The sequence below is a fragment of the Scyliorhinus canicula genome, chromosome 16 (assembly GCF_902713615.1).
Source record: "Scyliorhinus canicula chromosome 16, sScyCan1.1, whole genome shotgun sequence".
In the NCBI taxonomy this organism is placed as follows: Eukaryota; Metazoa; Chordata; class Chondrichthyes; order Carcharhiniformes; family Scyliorhinidae; genus Scyliorhinus; species Scyliorhinus canicula.
In genome coordinates, this window is record NC_052161.1 from 100,554,473 (window position 1) to 100,574,120 (window position 19,648).

The following is a 19,648-nucleotide window of genomic DNA, read 5'->3' on the forward strand; positions in this document are numbered from 1 at the left end:
TGTCCTCTACTCAGGCTTATAGTTCATATGGACCCACAGGTTACAAGGAAAGTCATTAATGAATCACAAAAGAAAAGAAAAAGAAATGCTTATAGATGTAAATTTTGATCTTAATTTACTCTTGGTAACAAGCAATGCTGTAGCATAACACTGAAATGAAAATCGCTTATTGTCACGAGTAGGCTTCAATTAAGTTACTGTGAAAAGCCCCTAGTCACCACATTCCGGCGCCTGTTCGGGGAGGCTGGTACGGGAATCGAACAGTGCTGCCTGCCTGCTTGGTCTGCTTTAAAAGCCAGCGATTTAGCTCAGTGAGCTAAACCAGCCCCTATACCGATACTAATACCTAATACCAGTGTCCAAATATGTTCTAAGTAAATGGCCACACAGTCATCCCGAAGTGACCAGCTCATGTTTATTTAAAAAGTGTTCATAATCAAAACAAGCCGAAACAATCAAACCAAAAAATACAATAGAAGGGAGATAAAAAAATGTAATAGATAAAATTACACACCACCACTAAATAACTAATATACATGATAATAAATCTAATCTAAACCCCTTAACAGCTGATGGTGACTAACCGCTTAAAAAAGGAAATAAATGGATGCCATCTTGGGTCGAACCTCTCCACCGACCGATGATGAACTTGACCTTCTCCAAACGCAGAAATGACATTGGGTCACCCAGCCAAGCAGAGGCACTAGGCGGAGTGGGAGACCTCCTCCCAAGCAAAATTCGCCACACACACACACAGTCAGGCCTAGCCAGGGACAGAATCCTCTTCATCGGGGAAGAGGGTTACGCTAAAGGAAAGGAGGAAAAGGTTTTGCGTGAAAATCGCAAAGTTTCAAATATCTAAAAAGATTGGATCTGGGTAGCTGGAACTAACTCTTTAAAACTAGGAAACATCCCCTCCACGAACTGCTCCCCAAACTACTCGGGACTCTTCCCTTCCCAAAATGTAAATGTCGAGTCTAAACCAGCTGGTAGGAAAAGGTGATTAATACATACGGGGGGCCAGCGAAGATCGACAAAGGAGCTTGAAATGCTGCATAATCTGCTTCCAAATTCTCAAGAAGGAGGCCACCATGGGACACGAGGAAAACCTTGCAGGGAAAAAAGACAATTTGTAGTAACTATTGCATGAAGATTAGAGGTAGTGTAGGAGCATGCTTCCATTTGTTCCTATATGGACCTGGGATCACTAAACCACAACAAGATTTTCTGAAGAAAAATTGCAGCTTTTGAATCCCCCGCCCCCTACCGATTGTCCCAGTGGAGCAGAACACTACTGATTCTGGGGTCTTACCCACCCAAATAAACAATGTTGACCTTAATAAAAAAGGATTTGGGGAGAAAAGTAGGGAGACACCGGAAGAGAAATAAAAATCTCGGGATTGAATCCTACCCACCAAGGGTAGGGGGAGGTTGTTCCACCTCTACAAGTCCACCTTAATACCAGCACGGTGGCATTGTGGTTAGCACAATCGCTTCACAGCTCAAAGGTCCCAGGTTCGATTCCGGCTTGGGTCACTGTCTGTGCGGAGTCTGCACATCCTCCCCGTGTGTGCGTGGGTTTCCTCCGGATTCCTCCCACAGTCCAAAGATGTGCAGGTTAGGTGGATTGGCCATGATAAATTGCCCTTAGTGTCCAAAATTGCCCTTAGTGTTGGGTGGGGTTACTGGGTTATGGGGATAGGGTGGAGTTGTTGACCTTGGGTAGGGTGCTCTTTCCAAGAGCTGGTGCAGACTCGATGGGCTGAATGGCCTCCTTCTGCGCTGTAAATTCTATGATTCTAATACCACTAACCAGGCTGGAGTCATTTAATTTATGAAGTGAGGCCCAGCTGTGGGCCACCCAGACCTCCAGATAACAAAAGCATGTTTTGGCAAGGCAAAACCGTAACTCCCAGTTGGGCTCTCCTCCCAGAGGGATGAACCGGGAAGCATTCACTCTTGCCTAAGTTCAACTTGTATCCAGAGAAAGAGCCAAAAGTGCCAAGCAACTTCATTTTGTGGTCCACTGAGGTTACTGCACCCATAATATGGAGAAGTAGGTCAGCTGCTTAAAGGGATACCTGTTGCTCCACCCCTCCCTGATTAATCCCCTTCCGCTTAACAGAGGACCTCCTCTCTAAAGCAAGAGGCTGTATTGCCAGAACAAACAAGAGTGAGGACAGTAGACACCCCTGCCTCGTACGAACACTGGCAATGGGTGCCTTATACAGTCGAAAACCCCAAGAAATAAATTTGTGGCCAAAACCAAGCCTCCCAAGAATTTCAAATAAATACTCCCACTCCACTCTATCAAATATCTTTTCAGCATCCAGAAATACAAGCACCTTCGGTTCGGGCACTGAGGCGGGGCGGGGGGAAGGACAATATTTAACAGGCAATGTATATTGGCTAGCAATTGTCGACCTTTCACAAAGCCCATCTGAAACTCCACGATTATATTTGAGAGGCAAGGCTCCAGCCGAAGCCCCAGCACCTTGGCAAGTAACTTGACTTATTGTTAATAATTGTAAATTTTAACCATGACCACCAGGGAACCATAGATATTAACTTTTTTAAAATTTGTTCACTGGACATAGACGCCGCAGGCTGTGCCAGCGTTTATTGCCCATCTCTAATTGCCCTTGCGGGGGCAGTTAAGAGTCAGCCACATTGCTGTGGATTTGGAATCACTTGTAGGTCAGACCAGGTAAAGATGGCAGATTTCCTTCCCTAAAGCACATCAGTGAACCAGATGGGTTTTTACAACAATGGACAATGGGTTCATGGTCATCACTAGAATTTTAATTCCAGATTTATATTGAATTCAAATTTCACCATCTGCAGTGGCGGGTTTTGAACCTGGGTCCCCAGAGCATCACTCTGGGTCTCTGGTTTACTAGTCATGACAATACCACCAGGCCACCGCCTCGCCAACTTATCGAGTATTGCAGTTGGCTATAATCTTAGAGGTCGAAAATTGAACTCTTCAAATTAAAATCGCCATATCCCTGGCCCTACCATCAAAACCTGAATGAAAGATCTGCCCTACCAACCCCTTGCACAGCCTAGTTTTGTCTCTAATCAGCAAATGGGACTCTTGTAAAATCACCACATCGGAGATTAAATTCTCAGTGAGCAAGGACTGGACAAAACAAATCCGCAGACACCGTCAGCAAACTACCCCCTCCCCCAACACCGTTGTCCTGGAATAAAACCACACCCAAATACAAATAGAAGCAAGGCAAACAAAAACTACTGAAGCCTACGCCTAACAAACCCAAACAAAACAACAACTCTCAGCCCATTATCTACAAACTACTAAAATGAGCTGCAGCAAACCCCTCAAAACTCCTCCCATAAACTAACTCGTAAATTAGCAGGGAGGACCCCGATTGGAGAAGAAAAACAGAAGTAAACAACAAAACACCATACATCTTGCACACCGAGAGGAAGTTATATATTATAAAAACAAAACTCCACAGAGTGTAAAACCCCCATCTAAACAAGAACTGTAAGAACCCCACCCTAACAAGAAAACAACAGAGCAAATATGTAGAACAATTCAACATGCTCATCGACAGAACTGAAAAACCCAATTACACCGTGCTCAACACGTGTCTTTTAACAATAGACTGCCTCTCACGGCACGTCAAAGAAATAGTATTTTCCTTCGAAAGTAACTACCCTCTTATATAGGGTGAACGCAGCCCTTTTCCTTCCTAGCTGTGCACCCAAGTCCTGATAGTACCTGATGGAGTGGCCATCCCACTTAAAGTCACAGTGCTCCTTTTCCCCTCGCAAAACCTTCCCTCACTATCACTGCACGCAGTGGACCTTCAGGATGAGGCCTTGCCAAAGTGTACGATGGGCTCAGTCCAATCCGGGGGGGAGGGGGGGTGATGTGAATCCACCCTCACCCACCATGTTGCCGAACATGCCCAAAAGGTACTGAGGTTCTATGGGCACTGGACCCTCCATCCCCTCTGGCAATCCAGCAATCTGAATATTTGACTTCCTAGACCTATTTTCTAGTCATTCATCTTGGCTCTAAACAATCTATTTGTTTTGATCACCAAAGACAGTTCCGATTCCAGCGCAGCAATCCAATCGCTGTGGCCCGACAAGACCACCTCTATATCTTTGTGGCGTCCTGGGCTTCAAATGTCTGATTAGATTTCCCCAGAGCTGCTCAAATGGGGGCCGAGGCCTCTTCGATTTATTTCTTGAGGTCTTCCGACATAATCCATCAGTGATTTTCAAATTCCTTCGCCAAGGTATGAGGAAGCACTTTAGCCGCACCAGAAACTGACTCTGCCATTTTACCCACTGATGAGCTCTGTGAGGCCTCGGATTCCGTCGATGGGATTCTGCTCCGAGCTGCCTTTTCCCTGATTTTTATGGGGGCATACACAACCTTTATTAGAATAACTAAGTGGGTTTTCGAGAGTAAACAATCTATGGGACTAAGAAAAGGGGAAAAAAGGTCAGTAATCCAGCGGGAGTCACCTCTTCCGTGTCTTCCCCCCCACATCACAATACCGGAGGTCATCTTCATTTTCATTTCATGTTGACTGCAGCTCTTCTTTCAATTCTTGTTTGTGATCACAAAGTTACCTCAACAACTGAAAAACTATCAAAAAAGAGCTTCTCTTTCTTGCACTTGTGAAGAAGCCCCTGCCATCGTGAGCTTATAGTGGATTAAACCATTGATTTCATGGCCTTAATGAAACTTGGGGCTGGATTTTACCTGCCCTGCCAGGTGTCTTTTTGACTGGGTGCATGTAAAATAAGGTGGGTGCCAACCAACCCCTGAGTTCTCTGCCCAAGTTCACGGGGTCCATAATCCATTGGGCTGGCTTGCAGTCCCAGCAGAGCCAGCGAATGTGCTCTTAGTGTTACTGGGGCTGCAATGCGGATGGGGGCAGGGGGGATTGCATACTAACAGCAGCACCACGTGTACCTGAAAATGAGGTGCCAACCTGGTTGAGTTACAACACAGGACTACTTCTACGCCAAACATTGGGAGCAACATACACAAGATAGAGCCAAGTGATTTCCACACCAAGTGACCTGATCAAAGCGCTACAATCCTGCCACACCCAGTCGCGAATGGTGGCAGACAATTAATGAGGAGGAGACTCCACAAATATCCCACCGTCAACGATGGGGAAAGCCTGCGGTTGGTCTCCTCTGGAGCCATGGATTGGACAGCTCTTTCAGATGCTACTATCTGTTACCGGGTCCTTCTCTCTTCTGCTCTTTGAATCTATAGAATCTACAATCTTCCTATATTAATGTGAGTTAAATGTATACAATTTTGCTGCTGATATAAAGCTAGGTGAGGAATCCAATCAGTGAGGACACAGGAGGTTGCAAAGAGATACATCCAGGTTAAGTGAGTTGGCAACAAGATAGCAATTAGATTGGGCAGCGCGGTGGTTAGCACTGCTGCCTCACAGCAGCAAGGTCCCAGGTTCGATCCGGCCATGGGTCACTGTCCGTGTGGAGTTTGCACATTCTCCCCGTGTTGCGTGGGTTTCTCCTCCCCCCCCTCCCCCCCTCCCCCCTCCCCCCCCCCCTCCCCCCTCCCCCCTCCCCCCCTCCCTCCCCCCCCCCCCTCCCCCCCCCCTCCCCCCCTCCCTCCCCCCTCCCCCCCCTCCCCCCCCTCCCTCCCCCTCCCCCCCCCTCCCTCCCCCTCCCCCCCCTCCCTCCCCCCCCTCCCTCCCCCTCCCTCCCCCCCCCTCCCTCCCCCTCCCCCCCCCTCCCTCCCCCTCCCCCCCTCCCTCCCCCCCCTCCCTCCCCCTCCCCCCCTCCCTCCCCCCCCTCCCTCCCCCTCCCCCCTCCCTCCCCCCCTCCCTCCCCCTCCCCCCCCCCTCCCTCCCCCTCCCTCCCCCCTCCCTCCCCCTCCCTCCCCCCCCTCCCTCCCCCCCCTCCCTCCCCCTCCCTCCCCCCCCTCCCTCCCCCTCCCTCCCCCCCCTCCCTCTCCCTCCCTCCCCCTCCCTCCCTCCCCCTCCCTCCCTCCTCCCCCCTCCCTCCCCCTCCCTCCCTCCTCCCCCCTCCCTCCCCCTCCCCCCCTCCCTCCCCCTCCCCCCCTCCCTCCCCCTCCCCCCCTCCCTCCCCCCCCCTCCCTCCCCCTCCCTCCCCCCCTCCCCCTCTCCCTCCCCCTCCCCCTCTCCCTCCCCCTCCCCCTCTCCCTCCCCCTCCCCCCCTCTCCCCCCCCTCCCCCCCTCTCCCTCCCCCCCCTCCCCCCCTCTCCCCCTCTCCCCCTCTCTCCCCCTCCTTTTTTAAGATAGCAATTGGAGGGTAGGAAGGCAGAATACTCTGAGTCTTGGATGTATTGGATGGGTGGGAAATTGCAGGGGATGGGCACAATGGAAATGTGGACCTTATTCAAGGAACAGCTACTACGTGTCCTTGATAAGTATGTACCTGTCAGGCAGGGAGGAAGTGGTCAAGCGAACTTGTCAAGAGGAAGAAGGAGGCTTATGTAAAGATGGGACTTGAAGGTTCAGTTAGGGCACTCAAGAGTTACAAGTTAGCTAGGAAGGACTTAGAGAGAGCTAAGAAGAGCCAGGAGGGGACATGAGAAGTCTTTGGCAGGTAGGTTCAAGGATAACTCTAAAGCTTTCTATAGATATGTCAGGAATAAAAGAATGACTAGGGTAAGAGTAGGGCCAGTCAAGGACAGTAGTGGGAATTGCGTGGAGTCCAAGGAGATGGGAGAAGTGCTAAATGAATATTTTTCATCAGTATTCACGCAGGAAAAAGACAATGTTGTCGAGGAGAATACTGAGATACAGGCTACTACATGAAAAGGGCTTGAGGTTCATAAGGAGGAGTTAGAAAATCTGGAAAGAGTGAAAATAGATAAGTTGTCTGGGCCGGATGGGATTTATCCTAGGATTCTCTGGGAAGCTAGGGAGGAGATTGCTGAGCCTTTGGCTTTGATCTTTAAGTCATCTTTGTCTACAGGAATAGTGCCAGAAGACTGGAGGATAGCAAATGTCCCGTTGTTCAAGAGGTGGAGTAGAGACAACCCCGGTAACTATAGACCAGTGAGCCTTACTTCTGTTGTGGGCAAAGTCTTGGAAAGGTTTATAAGAGATAGGATGTATAATCATCTGGAAAGGAATAATTTGATTAGAGATAGTCAACATGGTTTTGTGAAGGGTAGGTCGTGCCTCAAAAACCTTATTGAGTTCTTTGAGAAGGTGACCAAACAGGTGGATAAGGGTAAAGCAGTTGATGTGGTGTATATGGATTTCAGTAAAGCGTTTGATAAGGTTCCCCACGGTAGGCTATTGCAGAAAATACGGAGGCATGGGATTCAGGGTGATTTAGCAGTCTGGATCAGAAATTGGCTAGCTGGAAGAAGACAAAGGATGGTGGTTGATGGGAAATGTTAAGACTGGAGTCCAGTGACTAGTGGTGTACCACAATGATCTGTTTTGGGGCCACTGCTGTTTGTCATTTTTATAAATGACCTGGAGGAGGGCGTAGAAGGATGGGTGAGTAAATTTGCAGATGACACTAGAGTTGGTGGCGTTGTCGACAGTGCGGAAGGATGTTACAAGTTATGGAGGGACATAGATAAGCTGCAGAGCTGGGCTGAGAGGTGGCAAATGGAGCTTAATGCAGAAAAGTGTGAGGTGATTCATTTTGGAAGGAATAACAGGAAGACAGAGTACTGGGCTAATGGGAAGATTCTTGGTAGTGTGGATGAGCAGAGAGATCTTGGTGTCCATGTACATAGATCCCTGACAGTTGCTACCCAGGTTGAGAGGGTTGTTAAGAAGGCGTACGGTGTGTTAGCTTTTATTGGTAAAGGGATTGAGTTTCGGAGCCATGAGGTCATGTTGCAGCTGTACAAAACTCTGGTGCGGCCGCATTTGGAGTATTGTGTGAAATTCTGGTCGCCGCATTATAGAAAGGATGTGGAAGCATTGGAAAGGGTGCAGAGGAGATTTACCAGAATGTTGCCTGGTATGGAGGGAAGATCTCATGAGGGAAGGCTGAGGGACTTGAGGCTGTTTTCGTTAGAGAGAAGAAGGTTAAGAGGTGACTTAATTGAGGCATACAAGATGATCAGACGATTAGATAGGGTGGACAGTGAGACCCTTTTTCCTCGGATGGTGATGTCTAGCACGAAGGGACATAGCTTTAAATTGAGGGGAGATTGATACAGGACAGATGTCAGAGGTAGGTTCTTTACTCCGAGAGTAGTAATGGCATGGAATGCCCTGCCTGCAACAGTAGTGGACTCGCCAACAATAAGGGCATTCAAATGGTCATTGGATAGACATATGGATGATAAGGGAATAGTGTAGATGGGCTTTTGAGTGGTTTCACAGGTCGGCGCAACATCGAGGGCCGAAGGGCCTGTACTACGCTGTTCTATACAAGGAACACAAAGTTAGCATGCCTGTATACCAAGTGAAGGCAAGTGACATGTTCACTTTTATTGCAAAGGGATTAGAGTAAACAAAAAAAAGGAAGTTTCGGTACAATTGTATAAAATCACCATTGTTCCAGAGGATCATAGGCCCTTTGAGAGAGAGCTGACTGGTGGTGATTCAACCTGAGGATCACCACACCTCAAGGTGAGGAAGAAGGTTGAGAAGGCGGGGCCTTAATGGATAACCTCAGCTGGGAATTGTACCCACGCTATTGTCATTGTTCTGCATCACAAACTAGCCATCCAGCCACCGAGCTAGGGCTTTGGTGAGACCACACCTGGAGTAGTGTGTGTAGTTTGGTCTCCACATCGAAGAAAGAATATTCTTGCTTCGGAGGCTGTGCAGCGAAGGTTGATTGGATTGATTCCTGGGTTATCCTTGATGAGAGGCTGAGTAAATTTGCTGTATACTCTGTGGAGTTTAGAAGAATGAGAGGTGACCTAATTGAAAGATTAGACTTGAGAGGGTGGACACCGATAGGTTGTTTGCCCTGGACGGGGGCACAGACTAAGGCTAATAACAATAATGATTATTTATGAGACGTTTCTTCACTAAGAGGGTTGTAAATCTTTGGAATTCTCGACTCCAGAGGGTTGTGGATGCTCCCATCCTTGAGTAGGCAGAGATGACATGGAGATACCGGCTTTGGACTGGGGTGAGCACAGTAAGAAGTCTTACAACATCAGGATGAAGTCCAAAAGGTTTGTTTTGAATCACTAGCTTTTGGAGCGCAGCTCCTTCCTCAGATGAATCCTCAGGTGAATCGTTCTCCAGGTCTTCCAGAGTTCACAAGGTAAAGATTGAGTATTGAACTGTCGAGAAGCCGTTTAAGGTAACTTGATGTTTGGGCTAAAATGCACCCACTGTTAAATCAGGAGAACTTAAACAACAGAAAAGTGGATTTGGGGTTGAGGGAGAGTAATGACCATGAAAGAGCCAACAGGGTGAGGATCTCTCAGGAAGACAAATTTCCAAGAGCCATCTTTAATCAAATATTTGACATCTTATGCATTTTCATAAGGCAAAGGAGCAGATGTCGGCCATTTGGCCCATTGAGTTTGTTCCACAATTCAATGAGATCATGGCTGATCTGATGTGATAATTCTCATCTCCACTTTCCTGCCTTATCCCCATAACCCTTACTGATTAAAACTCTGTCTATCTAAGCCTTCAACATACTTAACGACCCAGCTCTACAGCTCTCTGCAGTAAACAAATTCCACAGATTCACTACCCTGCAGAGAAGAAATTCCTCCTCAACTCTGACTTAAATGCGTGACCTCTTACTCTGAGATTATGCCCTCTGGTCCTCAACTCTCCCATAAAGGGAAACAACCCCTCAGCTTCTACCCTGGCAAGCCCACTGAGAATCCCATATGTCTTAATAAGGTCACCTCTCATTCAAATAAACTCCAATAAGTACAGGTCCAATTTACTCAACATCTCACAGGAAAATCCCTCCTTAATGGAATCAATCTAATATTCCAGATGTGGTCTAACTAGTGCCTTGTGTAGTTTTAGCAAGACTTTCCTATTTTTACATTCCATTCCTGTTGAAATCAAGGCCAACATTTTCCTATTATGTGCTGAACTTGCATGTTGACAATGATTTGTGCATTTGTGTGGTTAGGTGGGGTTACTGGGTTAAGAAAAAAGGTTGGACGCGTGGGCTTAAGTAGGTGCTCTTTCCAAGGGCAGGTGTAGGTATTCTATTTTATTCAGTCTATATCCCTCTGTAGACTTTGTGTTACCCTCATCACTTGCCTTCCCACCTAATTACATAAACCTAGTGAAGGCAGTCACTTCCCTCTTCCAAATCATTTAATGATTGTGGCTCCAGCACTGATCTCTGTGGCACTCCACTAGTTACAAGTTGCCATCCTGTAAATGCCCCTCTTATCCTTTCTATCAGTTAACCAATCCTTTATCCATGCTCTTATTTTATTATGTAGCCTTTTGTGGGTGCCTTATCAAACAGTTTTTGAATATCCCAATTTAACTGCCTAAGTTTCCTCAGCCCAAGTGCTGGCTTCTACTTTCGTCCTTTAAGACATTCCTTCGAATTTCCCTTTTTGACAAAACTTTTAAAAATATATATTTTTATTGAAAACTTTTTCATTTATAACAAAATAACACAATTATATAATATAAAGCAGAAGCTTCAAGTTACACTGTAAAAAGAGCACAATCAATATTCAAAAACACATCCAACCTTGACCCAACATTAAACTAAAATCCCCTTAACAACTGATGGTGACTAAAGGAAATGAGTGGCTGCCATCTTCGGTAGAACCCTTCAACTGATCCCCTTCATGGTGTCCTTGACCTTCTCCAAATATAGGAACTCATAAGATCATCCAACCAGGCTGGGGCACTGTGTGGAGTGGAAGACTTGACCAATCTTTTATGTGGCAAGGTGTCATACTTTGTTTCTTAAATTCTCCTATGGAGCACCTTTGGATGTTTATTTATGTTTTTTATTAAACTTTCCCCCTCCTCCCCCTCATGTTTATTTATGTTGAAGGTATTATATAGATTGTTGTTGTAAAACATTTCTATTCAGTAATTGTATTCATGTTGTCTATTAATAGTGTAACATCTCACAAGCATGCAGAAGTGACCAACACCATATATTTTTCATATTTCATAGCAATTAAATGACAATTCAAGCTATTAAAAATATTTTGTCTCGGGCAGCATGGTGGCGCAGTGGGTTAGCCCTGCTGGCTCACGGTGCCGAGGTCCCAGGTTTGATTCTGGCTCACTGTCTGTGTGGAGTTTGCACATTCTCCCTATGTTTGCATGGGTTTCGCCCCCACAACCCAAAGATGTGCAGGCTAGGTGGATTGACCATGCTAAATTTCCCCTTAATTGGAAAAAATTAATTGGATACTCTAAATTTATATTTTTAAAACATTATATTTGAAAAGAACAAAAAGTCTAAAACCATAATTGCTGCTTGTTTACTACACACATTAAAATCAAGCCCGATGAACTATTGATTCAATTTTATTTGTGTCATTAAAATCTCCCACTTAAATTTATTTTAAACCTCTTTTTAAAAAAAACAGATTGTAAGAACATCTGGATGATTTGCTACTTAATTTTTTTTGCAGAAATATACTTTATTTATAAAATGTCTGAAAGAACATTACAAACCTTTCAACATGGCCATTATGGTGCCATAATATTCAGGTTTCCTACATCGACTATGTTGCACTAGGTGTTTCAATACAATTGAATGAACATGACATAAACATCTCAAAATGGTCATTACAAAATGTGCAGTGGTAGCACTGCTGCGTCACGGCACTGAGGACCCGTTCGATCCCAGCACTGGATCAGTGTCCGTGTGGAGTTTGCATTCTCCCCGTGCCTGCGTGGGTTTCACCCTCACAGTCCAAAATGATGTGCAGGGTAGGTGGATTGTCCACGCTAAATTGTCCCTTAATTGGAAAAAAAATTGGATATTCTAAATTAATTTTTTTAGTGGTATTTAAGTTGTCGACCGAGGGGAGTATTGCACGCTGAGGCGCTTCAGTACAATTGTGTTGTGGGTATTACTTAATTGGCACATGTGCCTATTCTTGTTTTGTTAAACCATGTCCTGAAAAGATGCACTGACCGCTGTGTCTGAGGAAGTGAGGATGTGCTGACCGTTTAATTGGCTGTTTTGAATGTAAACTGTGCGAGCTGATAGGTTGGCGACGAAGCAGTTGGAGCTGCTGCTTTGATTACAATGAACAAACACCACCCCCTGCCTCATATTGGCTGCTCAAACTCTCCTCTTTTAAATGAGATAAATCCAAGCCGGGATGGAACAAACTGTTTCACAACAATTGAAAACAGGCTGCGGAGTGCGAGGTTCCTGATCTAGAGTGAAAGCAGCCTGATTTCATTCCCTACGGCAGATCCGAAACTCCCTTTCTTGTTCGCCGCCCAACTTAACATTTACAGCGGAAAAAATGACATGCTTCATGTCACTTAAAGCGAATAAGCTTTCAAACAAAAAATCCAAACGCAATGCAATTTGAAAATAGTGCGCCATTTTGTTGGGGGGCAAAATAAGCCTCTCCCCTACCTGTGGAAGTGACAACACCTCCTCGCCGCCATCTTTGTGCGGGGCGCACACCCCCTGCGTTGTACCTGAGAGCAGCAACGGCTGTCGGCTGCCATCTTGGTGAGGGGAAACCCCCTCCCCCCCGGACGCCATCCTGCTGAGGTCAGAAATAAAATAAACGGTGGTTGCAAAAAGACGCGGACTTTTTTTTTAAGTAAGAAGTTGTTTGGAAGCCTTCAGACTGCCCGCCGGGTGGATACCGCGCCACGTGTGCGGTTTTGAATTTTGGAACAGGTTTTGTTTTTGTTTGAATGTGTGGCGCGCGCACTGTCCGTTGGGTGACGGTGCTTCCGGTCGAGCGAAAGAGGCGGTGGAGCGGGAGCAGCGGCCGGAGAGACTGTGAGAGACAGAAAGATAGAGACAGAAAGGTAGGAGAAAGGGGAGGCCCAGATACTCCAACACTGCCGCCACAAGGCTGCAGCCTCTAATGTAACCCCGGGCGATCCGCAGGATCCTGGAGTCGCTCAGGCCCCAATGTTATTCTGGCAGCGCCATTTTGTGGTTGGGATTTTTTTAAATCTCGGGGGCTCCATCGCCCTCCTCGGCAATTGTTTAAAATAAATGTGGAAGAATTGGGCGCGTTGTGCTGAAGACCCCGTGCACAGATGTGTCCAGGTGTGTTGGCGGGAGGGTTACGGTGTGGGGGAGTTTGTGGCCAGTTTGTGCTTTGAATGAACGCATTTGTTTGTTTGCTTTTGTCGAGGAGGAATAGGACTGAGCATGCGCCATTCGCAGGGCTCTGGGAGGGAAACCCCACTTGGTCACACCCCCCATACATACACACTCTTTCCCCCACCGCACCACCACTCTTTCCCACCACCACTCTTTCCCACCACCACTCTTTCCCACCCCACCGCCACTCTTTCCCCCACCCCACCGCCACTCTTTCCCCCCCACCCCACCGCCACTCTTTCCCCCCACCCCACCGCCACTCTTTCCCCCCACCCCACCGCCACTCTTTCCCCCCACCCCACCGCCACTCTTTCCCCCCACCCCACCGCCACTCTTTCCCCCCACCCCACCGCCACTCTTTCCCCCACCCCACCGCCACTCTTTCCCCCCACCCCACCGCCACTCTTTCCCCCCACCCCACCGCCACTCTTTCCCCCCACCCCACCGCCACTCTTTCCCCCCACCCCACCGCCACTCTTTCCCCCACCCCACCCGCCACTCTTTCCCCCCACCCCACCGCCACTCTTTCCCCCCACCCCACCGCCACTCTTTCCCCCCACCCCACCCGCCACTCTTTCCCCCACCCCACCGCCACTCTTTCCCCCACCCCACCGCCACTCTTTCCCCCACCCCACCGCCACTCTTTCCCCCACCCCACCGCCACTCTTTCCCCCACCCCACCGCCACTCTTTCCCCCACCCCACCGCCACTCTTTCCCCCCCCCCCACCGCCACTCTTTCCCCCACCCCACCGCCACTCTTTCCCCCACCCCACCGCCACTCTTTCCCCCACCCCACCGCCACTCTTTCCCCCACCCCACCGCCACTCTTTCCCCCACCCCACCGCCACTCTTTCCCCCACCCCACCGCCACTCTTTCCCCCACCCCACCGCCACTCTTTCCCCCCCCCCACCGCCACTCTTTCCCCCACCCCACCGCCACTCTTTCCCCCACCCCACCGCCACTCTTTCCCCCACCCCACCGCCACTCTTTCCCCCACCCCACCGCCACTCTTTCCCCCACCCCACCGCCACTCTTTCCCCCACCCCACCGCCACTCTTTCCCCCACCCCACCGCCACTCTTTCTCCCACCCCACCGCCACTCTTTCTCCCCACCCCACCGCCACTCTTTCTCCCCACCCCACCGCCACTCTTTCTCCCCACCCCACCGCCACTCTTTCTCCCCACCCCACCGCCACTCTTTCTCCCCACCCCCACCGCCACTCTTTCTCCCCACCCCACCGCCACTCTTTCTCCCCACCCCACCGCCACTCTTTCTCCCCACCCCACCGCCACTCTTCTCCCCACCCCACCGCCACTCTTTCTCCCCACCCCACCGCCACTCTTTCCCCCCACCCCACCGCCACTCTTTCCCCCCACCCCCCCCCCGCGCTCTTTCCCCCCAACCCCCCCGCGCTCTTTCCCCCCCAACCCCCCCCGCTCTTTCCCCCCCAACCCCCCCCGCGCTCTTTCCCCCCAACCCCCCCCCGCACTCTTTCCCCCAACCCCCCCCCCGCACTCTTTCCCCCCCAACCCCCCCCCGCGCTCTTTCCCCCCAACACCCCCCCGCGCTCTTTCCCCCCCAACCCCCCCCCGCACTCTTTCCCCCCACCCCCCCCCGCACTCTTTCCCCCCAACAACCCCCCCCGCACTCTTTCCCCCCAACCCCCCCCCGCACTCTTTCCCCCCTACCCCCCACGCACACTTTCCCCCATGCACTCTTTCCCCCCAACCCCCCCCCCACACTCTTTCCCCCCAACAACCCCCCGCACTCTTTCCCCCCAACAACCCCCCGCACTCTTTCCCCCCAACCCCCCCCCGCACTCTTTCCCCCAACCCCCCCCGCACTCTTTCCCCCCAACCCCCCCGCACTCTTTCCCCCCAACAACCCCCCGCACTCTTTCCCCCCAACAACCCCCCGCACTCTTTCCCCCCAACAACCCCCCGCACTCTTTCCCCCCAACAACCCCCCGCACTCTTTCCCCCCAACCCCCCCGCACTCTTTCCCCCCCAACCCACCCCCGCACTCTTTCCCCCCTAACCCCCACGCACACTTTCCCCCACGCACTCTTTCCCCCCAACCCCCCCGCACTCTTTCCCCCCAACAACCCCCCGCACTCTTTCCCCCCAACCCCCCCCGCACTCTTTCCCCCCAACCCCCCCCCGCACTCTTTCCCCCCACCCCCCCCCGCACTCTTTCCCCCCAACAATCCCCCCGCACTCTTTCCCCCCAACAATCCCCCCGCACTCTATCCCCCCCAACAACCCCCCCCGCACTCTATCCCCCCAACCCCCCCCGCACTCTTTCCCCCCAACCCCCCCCCCGCACTCTTTCCCCCCAACCCCCCCCGCACTCTTACCCCCCAACCCCCCCGCACTCTTACCCCCCAACCCGCACTCTTACCCCCCAACCCGCACTCTTACCCCCCAACCCGCACTCTTACCCCCCAACCCGCACTCTTACCCCCCAACCCCCCCCCGCACTCTTACCCCCCAACCCACCCCCGCACTCTTACCCCCCAACCCACCCCCGCACTCTTTCCCCCCTACCCCCCACGCACACTTTCCCCCACGCACTCTTTCCCCCCTACCCCCCACGCACTCTTTCCCCCCTACCCTCCACGCACTCTTTCCCCCCTACCCTCCACGCACTCTTTCCCCCCTACCCCCCCCACACTCTTTCCCCCCTACCCCCCACACACTCTTTCCCCCCTACCCCCCACACACTCTTTCCCCCCTACCCCCCACACACACTCTTTCCCCCCTACCCTACCCCCTCTTGCAAATCCCCACCTCTCCATTGGCAGCTGTGCCTTCAGCTGCTGAAGCTGCAAGCTCTGGATTTTCTTTCCAAATATTTCTAGTTCTCTTTCCTCCTTTAAAACCTACTATTTAAACCAAGCTTTTCATCATTTACTGCATTGTTTTTCGATCTTCTTTTCCCGGGATTCACTTTTCCGAACCGGTCAACTATGGCCGGCCAACATCGCGACACACACCACTTTCGCTTACTTTTAATGCGAATGGGTAGCCTGCTTGGTCCCCCCAATCTCATTCCAATCAGGTTCACAGGAGAGGAAAATGTGCACAGCAGGTGCAGATTTCAGCCAGTTCCTTTGTGCCGTCTTCATCTTTGTGATAATAGAAAATAACCTTGCACATGTAGGTTGTCGTGAAGGGCAATAGCAACAAAATGCACTCCTGGGGGATGCTGTTCCAGAATGCTGACTTTTGGCATGTTTTTAATGTGGTACTACAGGTCAGGTACAGCAGCTTAGACTTTCCATTTTGAGTTGGCTGTAAGTTAATAACTGACTCTGTGGTCTCGACCTCAAAAGGAATAGTTCACCCACCACTTCGCTTTCAAAATCTAAAACTTTTCCTCACATTTGCCAGTACCTCCCTGCATGTATCACACATTGGCTTTGCATCCTTATTTGCATTGGCACAATTGACAAAACCATATCTCAAGAAATCATCTTTATACTGCTTTATCCCCGAGTTTAAGTTTTTCTTTGTAGGCTGTTAACCAGAGGTCCTGGAGTTCTGTGCAGAGCTAATATTGGCACTGTTCTGTCCTGCTGTGGTTTTTCTGAGCAGCTGTCTCCAGCAGTTGCAGTTGAGATCCTGGCAATGGGTACACTGTCTATTTGTCCAGCTTTGTTGCAACAAAACAATCTACCTTATCAGTCCTCTTGCCTTGCTTGCTAGCAACTAAAAAATGGAAGAAGCTCTCCTCTGTGATTAGGTGCCAAAAGAACATACATACTTGCGTGAGCTACTCATGCCAATGCTTATGGTCCAAAGACTGCAGGAACCCTCGTTTTGTTTGCATTTAAAAGCCGGTAGTGGCTGCCATTCTGAATTTAAATGCTGTTAGCGGCAGTTGGGTGCTTCTCCCATGATTGGGCAATCCATGACCAACAGATCCGTGATCCACCCGCGGATCACAACCTGCACTTGGCAAAAACCCTGATCTCCTTATGGGACTTAATGTTAACATTTTATTCAATAATTGCCTTGTGGTGACTTGGAATGTTTTATTATGCTCATTTATAAATACAATTTGTTGTAAATTCAAATTCTCAGTTGTTTGCAATTTGACCCCACGTTCTCTGGCATATGCACCCACAGTCTAGCAACATGAGCATTATGCTCCCATAAACTCAGTAACTCAGAGAGGGTTGAAGGAATTGAAGTAATTTGGGGAGTTTGTGGGCGGTGTGGTAGTACACTGGTTAGCACTGTTGCTTCACAACACCAGGGACCCGGGTTTGATTCCCGGCTTGGGTCACCGTCTGTGGAGAGTCTGCACGTTCTCCCCGTGTCTGCGTGGGTTTCCTCCGGGTGCCCCGGTTTCCTGGCGGAGTGGCGAAAGCGTGCTTTTAGCTGAATTGGGCATTCTGAATTCTTCCTCGGTGTACCCGAACAGGAGCTGTAGTGTGGCGACTAGGGGCTTTTCACAGTAACTTCATTGCAGTGTTGATGTAAACCTACTTGTGACACTAATAAAGATTATTATTATTATGTTGAATTCATGTGTTTGCTTGCTTTGGTAGTGGAATTGTACCAAACGTATGCCATTTGTTGCAATGTCATAATTTCCACTCAAACTCTGTGTGCTGAGACTCATCTGTGTGTGATAACAAATATGTCCTATGTTATTTTTCATTAATATCTCAGTAACTTGTAGGTTTCATCCAAATTCCATATTCAGTCAGTGTGAAATCATTCTTAAATTTGTTCTTTGGAGTTACACTTGCGCACCTAAAAGACTTGATGCTAACCTTCAATTGCAGAAATGTCTTGAAGAAACTAGGCAAACCTGCCATTTAACTTCAATCTTACAAATCTAGGTTTTTGTAGGCTTTTGAAAAGGTCGCTGCAAGTCCTATTGAATTGCTAACTTAATCTAATTATCATATCAAAAGACATTGCCATCATTGTACAGCTCAGTCTGACAATTGAGTCTTCAAATTAGATGTCTGATCCATTTTTGTTAGACAATGATGAAGCTGGGAATTGATTTCATATTAGCTGATTTTTTCCAGTTAGTATTTCCATTGTCTGGTCACTGTTTTACATAGAACATAGAACAGTACAGCACAGAACAGGCCCTTCGGCCCTCGATGTTGTGCCGAGCAATGATCACCCTACTTAAACCCACGTAACCCGTATACCCGTAACCCAACAATCCCCCCATTAACCTTACACTACGGGCAATTTAGCATGGCCAATCCACCTAACCCGCACATCTTTGGACTGTGAACAATTATGGGCCCAACACAGATCCCCGAGGGACACCACTAGCTACTGATTGCCAACCAGAGAAACACCCATTAATCCCCACTCTTTGCTTTCTATTAATTAACCAATCCTCTATCCATGCTACTACTTACATGATACATAATATATCACCACACCATATACGTATGAATATATATATGTAATATATATTTTAATTCCTGTTCAACCATAAAACTCCAGTTGAACTTCTCTGCTCGTTTGCTGAAACTAGAAGTGCTGGATTTCTTGTCCAATAATGTCTGGTGCACACTAACTCACTAAACTGGGCAGCTGTGGTCTGCCAGCCCTTCTGTCATTTTATCACTTCACTGCCCACATTATTGGTAAATTTGTCAAGAGGGCTAGAATACAAGACTAGGGATGTACTTCTGAGGCTGTAGAAGGCTCAGGTCAGACCCCATTTGGAATATTGTGATCAGTTTTGGGCCCCATATCTAAGGAAGGATGTGCTGGCCTTGGAAAGGTCCTAGTGGAGATTCACAAGAATGATCCCTGGAATGAAGAACTTGTCGTATGAGGAAAGTTTGAGGACTCTGGGCCTGTACTCGTTGGAGTTTAGAAAGATGAGAGGGGATCTTATTGAAACATACAAGATACTGCGAGGCCTGGATAGAGTGGACGTGGAGAGGATGTTTCCACTTGTATGAAAAACTAGAACCAGAGGACACCATCTCAGATTAAAGGAACTATTCTTTAAAAAAGAGACGAGGAGGAATTTTTTCAGCCAGAGGGTGGTGAATCTGTGGAACTTGTTGCCGCAGAAGGCTGTGGAGGCCAATTCACTGAGTGTCTTTAAAATAGAGATAGATAGGTTATTGATTAATTAGGGGATCAGAGGTTATGAGGAGGAGGCAGGAGAATGGGGATGAGAAAAATATCAGCCGTGATTGCATGGCGGAGCAGGCTCGGTGGATCAAGTGGCCTAATTCTGTTCCTATGTCTTATGGTCTTAATCTATTCTTCTACTGTCTCTTTAACAGGTCATTGAGAATAGCATTGCAAACATGCCTATTCGACGGAATGCAAGCCCTTCTGCACAGGAAACTCCTGTGAAAAACAAGCCTACTGCAGGTACAAGTTGCATTTAAATCTTG

The 19,648-nt window shown here is 49.0% G+C and overlaps 1 protein-coding gene and 1 long non-coding RNA gene across 2 annotated transcripts in view; one reads left to right on the forward strand and one right to left on the reverse strand.

Annotated features, from left to right (window-relative positions):
- Positions 1-586: 586 nt before the first annotated feature.
- LOC119979274 lies at positions 587-12,628 on the reverse strand. The gene is made up of 3 exons (XR_005463693.1): positions 12,538-12,628; positions 1,015-1,109; positions 587-806 (listed from the first exon to the last, which is right to left on the reverse strand). It is a non-coding gene; the product is annotated as an uncharacterized LOC119979274 (long non-coding RNA).
- A 154-nt stretch (positions 12,629-12,782) lies between these two features.
- Positions 12,783-19,648, forward strand: part of hp1bp3 (heterochromatin protein 1, binding protein 3) — a 32,159-nt gene continuing 25,293 nt past the window's right edge. The window contains exons 1-2 of the mRNA XM_038821269.1: positions 12,783-12,944; positions 19,535-19,625. Of these exons, the coding sequence (XP_038677197.1) occupies positions 12,828-12,944; positions 19,535-19,625 (208 nt within the window). The 5' untranslated portion in view covers positions 12,783-12,827. The remainder of the gene's footprint in view (positions 12,945-19,534; positions 19,626-19,648) is intronic.